The sequence below is a fragment of the Corapipo altera genome, unplaced genomic scaffold (genome assembly GCF_003945725.1).
Source record: "Corapipo altera isolate COAL_440 unplaced genomic scaffold, ASM394572v1 69618, whole genome shotgun sequence".
Taxonomy (NCBI): Eukaryota; Metazoa; Chordata; class Aves; order Passeriformes; family Pipridae; genus Corapipo; species Corapipo altera.
In genome coordinates, this window is record NW_020886075.1 from 1 (window position 1) to 6,353 (window position 6,353).

The following is a 6,353-nucleotide window of genomic DNA, read 5'->3' on the forward strand; positions in this document are numbered from 1 at the left end:
GGTGCCCGTGTTCTTGAAAGCAGAGAGCTGAAAAAATTCCAAAGACCCAAGTGAACGCTGGATTCCAAAACAGGGAACTGTCTTTCAGTAAATACTTGAAGCAAAAATAGAGCTGCCCAGTCTGACACGGATCACTTTCATCACAATCACATGCTCTTGCAGTTATGAACAAAATGCTTTCAGTCTCTACACACTCTTTTCTGGAAAAGCACTCCAGAAATGCAAATCTGTTAAAATCTATAGATTTTTTCCTGTCAGTCAATGACTTGATCACCTCTTGCTGCTCTCGTTCTCATCTCTTATTGTTCCATCTTGTGCTAGGGTACTGCTTTGACTCACTCTCTTCTCTCTCCTTGACACATCCAGTTTCCTGCGCTAAAGCCCAAATCCTGCTTCTCCACTTTCAGCATCGAACAGACCAAGGACTGGGATCACGCTACTTAACCTTTAATGCACTTCATGGAAACTCCACTTAAATAAAGCCACTTCCTCTGTCTCCCCCATTATTGCTTATTAGCTTTAACTCAAGCAATTGCTTCTGAAAAGCATCTCAATTCAGAAGTGTTTGTCACCTTTCCAGAATCAATGACTTTTTTTATCTTCAAATGTTATCCAAAGGGCTTCTCTCCCAGCTATCTCTCAATTCCTCATTCTGGCATTACCCAAACACTCTTATTTATCCTAAGACAGCCTGGAGGGCAATTCCAGTCTAGTCTGCTGATTCTGTCTTGGAAGAGTCAACATTAGCACAGAACAGAAACATTTTGCCTTTCCCTAACACTTACCAAAGCTGCTTTTGTCGATGCATTTAAAGCTTTCAACTGAAGCAGACGATTTTTCCATTGTGCTGCTAACTGTTGGACAGCATCTATCTAAAAAGGGGGAAAGAAAAGCATGTTTTCATTACTGAAGACTTAAAAACAAAAGAAGAGTGATCTGGTAACTGAACTGAAAAAAGATATCCAGAATTAAAAAAGAAACTTCATTAAGCCAAGACGACAGGATTTTTGCTTTCTTGAAACTTCAGGGTGAGGAGTTGACACCTTTGTTTTTAGCAAAGAATTCCTTCAAACTCTCTTACTACTGCTCTTAAATCAACCTTTGTACTTTACATAGGGATAATATTAAAAGAAAAATTCTGGGGCTTTTTAAATTCAAGTTCTATCTCTTTCTGAATTAAGACGCAAAAAGGAAACAAATGACATAGAATATGTAAGTTTTAAATATATGAGAATAAACTCTTCAATCTCTGTTTGATTTCTGTCCTGTCTACTTATGTGCTCACTCAGTAAGCTCAAGTCCTAAGATTTTCCTTAGCTTTTTCCATATCTTCAGAAAAAAAAACCACTTTCAAAACACTGTAATTCAGAACATTTTAATAGTATCATCTTGAAATATTCAGTTTTGATGACATTAACGTGTTCCATTAGATAACTGCACAGAACAGTGCAGCAGTAAATAGTATCTCTGTCTTGATAACTGTGATTTAGTATTAAACAAGAAACTGCAAAGTCTTCAAATAACCTTTCAGGAATTTTAAACTTGAATTTCCTACATTTATGTTTAAGTTTAGCAACACATCTAATTCAATGCCTGGTCTAATTGAATTTTCCTTAAAACCTAAAAAAGTAAAACACCCAATGCCTCTAAGAATGGAATGAATAATCTTTTTGTAGACAAATTCCTTAATTTTTTCAAAAGAGTCTTACAACACAAACATCAATAATTCTTTTGTGTCTACTCACATGCTGGAAGATCATGTTGCTTGGTATCTGCTCTTATACAACAGACCAGAAAATTCAGATTTTGACCCAGTTTAAGAATAGAAACATGGAAAAGACATGTACTTAAACGTTTTGTGAGAAAACTGTATCATACAGTTATCATCTATACACTGAGAGTTTTGTGAACTTGCATTTACTACTTTGGTGAGACCATAATTTATTTTTTTTTAATATCCAGGCATAGCATATTGTTTAATCATTTTGGTTTATTATTTTAATTGAAATTTTAAAAAATTATGTATCTCTTGTCTCTGAAAATGCAATTCTGGTAAATCTAAACATATGAAGCCAGATTGGTGACAACAGCAATTTCTTCTGGAACACAGAACCAAGAACAAGAAGAAAGAGTGAAATGTAGCTTAAATTAGTTTATACTTGCCATCAGCCTAATTTCCAATAGCCTAATTTTCTTCTTGGCACAACATTAAACTCTGCTAGCTTCCTTGATATTGACATGACTATGAGGAAGGAACAAGACACATACATTGAGAGACATTTTATATAAAAACGTATGTGTTACTTCCAAAGGAATATATATATTTCTAAAAAAGAAGTATCTGCTATTTTCATCATTAGTTCCCTGCAATAAAGGCATGTAAAAGAACAAGGGCAAATAAACTTTCCCAGTCTTCTATTTAAAGCACTAGATAACCAGCTGTATTAATCAAACTGACTAATAGCACATGAGAGATTAAATTTTTGAGACAGCATTCCAGTAACTTCTACAAATAATACACAAGAGCAGGGGCAAGATTAAGTCAAGGAGTGTCCAGCAGGTATTTTTGCATTCTATTTGGTGCATGGCAATTGAAAAATATTTTGGCATTCTGATAATCTCCTCGAGTTGGGAGCTCAATGAGTCAAGAGTTGCCATTTGAAGAATAGTAACAAGTCCTGTCCTAAAGAGTGTCCACACCAGTATTTAAATACTTACATAATTCCCAATCATATTCTTTGCTCTGCTGTCATAATACTCCAGACGCAGCTCTTCTGGTGAGACATCCGAAAAGCCTGCAAGGACAGGAGCACCTCAAAAACCTCCAAGCAAACACGTTCATATTTACAATCACTCTCCACAGTTACAAAGAAATGGGCCTTGGTACTTTGTCTGTCCTAAGTCAGTCACAGTCAGAGACACAAAAAAGATCTATTACAGAACTCCAGAGGTGTGAACGTCCAAAATTAATTTGCATTAATCTCATATTCCTTTCTGTTGTATCACAAGGCAAATCATCACCTTGCAAATGGTTCCACAGAGGTACAACAGCGTAGGCAAGTCACAGAAACATCCTAAATAGCAGCAATATGCAACAACACTAAAAACATTACCTACCTGAGACATTCAGCTTTTCTTTCATTGGTGAGTAAGATGAAAATATCCATTGTCCAGAAGATTCCCAAATTTCCATGTCTTTCACTACACATTCTCTACAAAACAAAGCAAAACCACAGATGAAGGTGAAATTACATGGTCAAAACAAAACCACCAGAAACAATTGCCTGGTTTCTGTCCAAAGTCAAAATCAATACCTGCTACCATGAAAACAAAGTGTTTCCCTAAACAGTTAAAATCTTAAAAAAAGTAATGGAAAGTGGTTCCAAAATCTTTTTTCTTTAGGAAATCACATTGCTTGCTGCTTCTCAGCACCTGCCCTGTAATTGCCTTGAATCTGATGGTCACTCTCAACTGACTGTAACACATGTCTGTGTGAAACCAGATTTCAATAGTTTTGCTGTTGGCAGAAAAATTTGTTGTCTTGTCTGGAAAACCAAGCCAAATAATTCATTTTCCCAAAGGCGCTCAGATCCTTTATTTTCAAGTATACTGAAATATTTGTTTTATTCCTTTATCCTCCTGCTCACAACTTAAATACCATACCATCTTACTAGTATCACAGCTGTTTAGTTGCCCAGCTCAGGTCCCAGACACGGATTGCTTCCTTCCCATGCCAGCATCATTCCAGAGAACCAAATGAAGTCTTGTTCTCTATCGTTCTTTCTACATGGCCCAGCTTCCTCCTCATGATACTGTTCTCTGCATTATCTCTAGGAAATTAGTAAGCTTTTAAACTGCTCATTCTAAATGCTTTCGGTAAGACAGGAGTGTAACTTACAGAAGTCTCTCCTCTTCATCTTTAGAGCCATCAGCAACACTCTGACTGTTCGCTAATGCCGAGAACCTGTTCTGTGAGAAGTCTGCATTTCTGCTGCTGCCGCCTGATGATCCAAAGTCAGAGGAGCCAAAGAATCCTCTTCCATGATCTCTGCTGCCACCCCATGTATCAGACTTGAAGGTAGATGGCTGGATAACACTGCTGTATCTCTGGTTAGAGGAACCCCATCCTCCTCCTCTTCCGCTAGTAACTTCCAAATAAAAAAACGAAGAAAGCAAACAACAGAAATTTTTAATCATTAAGATATGAAACAAAGAGCACCAACAAAAACTGTAAGTATAACCAGTCTTATGGTGGCAATAAGAAGTTTAAAATGAAAATGTAGTTTTTTCCTAATGAGTTAACCTCCTAGTGAGTTATGCATGGTAGTTCAGGAGTCAGAGGTAAATGGGAACTCCTTCTCCTCATGTGGAACTACGGAATAGCTTGGGTTGGAAGGCACCTTTAAAAATCATCTAGTCTGACCTCTCCCATACCATAATGAGCAGACACACCTTCAACCAGATCACCGTGCCAATAATACGTGGCATCCCAGAAAGAGACTGTTTCAGTTTTGTTGAGGTCCTTTCACAAAGAAACTACCCTAGCAGAAAAAAATTTAACTCACCATGTGTTTACATTAGGAGCTCCTGCCTCCTGCTCTGCTGCAGCACAGAGAGCTCCAGAGTTCCGTTCTGAGACCTTAAACACATCTGTGTGTGTATGTTACAAACTCCGACCCTCCTTCAGCAGGAATAAGGACAAGTTCCTGCCATCACTGCAGCTCTCAACTCCCTGTTGCATCACTCGCCTTTCCAAAGCTCCCAGACACACAGAGCCAATGAGAATGGAAACAGCCTTCACTGGCCACAACATAAGGTTACTGGAAACTTGCTCACTGCTCTTGGCAGGAACGTTTCCTGAGCTGCTTTCCCATGGCATTGTGGCACATCCCACGGTCACAGAATCACAGTATCAAGCAGGTTGGAAAAGACCTCTGAGGTCATCGAGTCCAACCTATGACCAAAACCACCATGTCAACTAGACCATGGCACTAAGTGCCACGGCCAGTCTCTCCTTAAAAACCTCTAAGGACGGTGACTCCACTACCTCCCAGGGCAGCCCATTACAATGTCTAATCACCCTTTCTGTGAAGAAATTCTTCCTAATGCTCAACCTACACAGTCCCTGGCACAGCTTAAGACTGCATCCTCCTGTCCTGTTGCTGGTCGCCTGAAGAAGAAGAGACTGACTCCCACCTGGCTACAACATCCTTTCAAGTAGTTGTAGAGAGTGATAAGGTCTGTCCTGGGCGTCCTTCTCTCCAGGCTAAACACCCCCAGCTCCCTCAGTCTCTCCTCACAGGACATGTGCTCCAGACTCTTCGCCAGAGCCCAGCCCCGTGCGTGCCGAACCAGAGGCTGCTGCCGAGACTCCCGGGCCCGGCCCGCCCGGCTCCGGAGCTCCTGCCGGCCGGGGGCCGCCTCCAGCCGGCCCGGCCCGGCCCGGCCCGCTGCGCTCGGAGTACCTTGTGAGGGCGGTGCGGGGCCCCCGGGGCGGCCGGCGCCGCGGGGGTGCTCGTTCCAGCAGCGGTCCCCGAAGCGGCAGTACCCCCGCAGGAAGAACTGGCACACGCCCATGGCCGCCCCGCCGTCGCCGCCGCTCTGACGTCCCAGGCGCGCGCCGGGAGGAGCGAGCGCCGCCGTTGTGCCCGCGTGCGCGCTGTCCCCCCCCCCCGGGGGCACGCGCTGGGAGCGGGGGCTGCGGCGGGAGCGGGGAGGACGCCAGGGATGCGGTGGGACCGGGGGATAACACACCGACAGGCTGCTGACAGAGCCAAATTAGGAGTTGACTGGAGCTTTGTGCAAACCCATAGTCCTTGGCGCAGTAAAATACCCTCCCGTCGGCTGTAGTCGCCCCTTTCCCACGGAGCCTGCGTGGTAAAATATTTGTGTGCTGTATCTTTGCAGGGAGACGAAGGAATGTATTGCCCATGGCTATGGAATCACAGAATCATCAAGATTGGAAGAGACCTTTGGGATCATCCAGTCCAACCTTCAGCCCAGCACTACCTCTGTAACCCCTAAATTATTGTTCCATTTCCAAATGGTGTATGTTTACCCGTGGAGTCGTGTAACTATTGAAGCTCTGGGCCTTAGGGTAGAGGACTTGGGTAACTTGAATGTTACTAAGTCTAACAACAGGAACATGCTAATCCGCAATTCTTCCCCTAGGTCTCTAGGAGGCATCCTGAAAAAGTGAAATAAGTTTAGGGGAGATCAAATGACTAAAGATAAAATGAACAGATATTGTGATCATTGGTGGCCACTTTATAAATTGGAGGATGGGGAAAACATGTCGTTGCATTTTAATATTATCTTACAGTTGATGACTTGGTAAATGGGATAATCAGATT

The 6,353-nt window shown here is 42.2% G+C and overlaps 1 protein-coding gene across 1 annotated transcript; it reads right to left on the bottom strand.

Moving 5' to 3' along the window:
* Positions 1-3: 3 nt before the first annotated feature.
* On the bottom strand, positions 4-5,602 carry LOC113940999 (nucleoporin-like protein 2; the record flags this gene model as incomplete). The annotated part of the gene is made up of 6 exons (XM_027632155.1): positions 5,466-5,602; positions 3,899-4,148; positions 3,118-3,212; positions 2,719-2,795; positions 786-872; positions 4-27 (listed from the first exon to the last, which is right to left on the bottom strand). Coding segments are annotated over exons 1-6 (645 nt in total), but the record flags the coding sequence as incomplete, so codon positions are not given.
* Between the last annotated feature and the right edge of the window lie 751 nt (positions 5,603-6,353).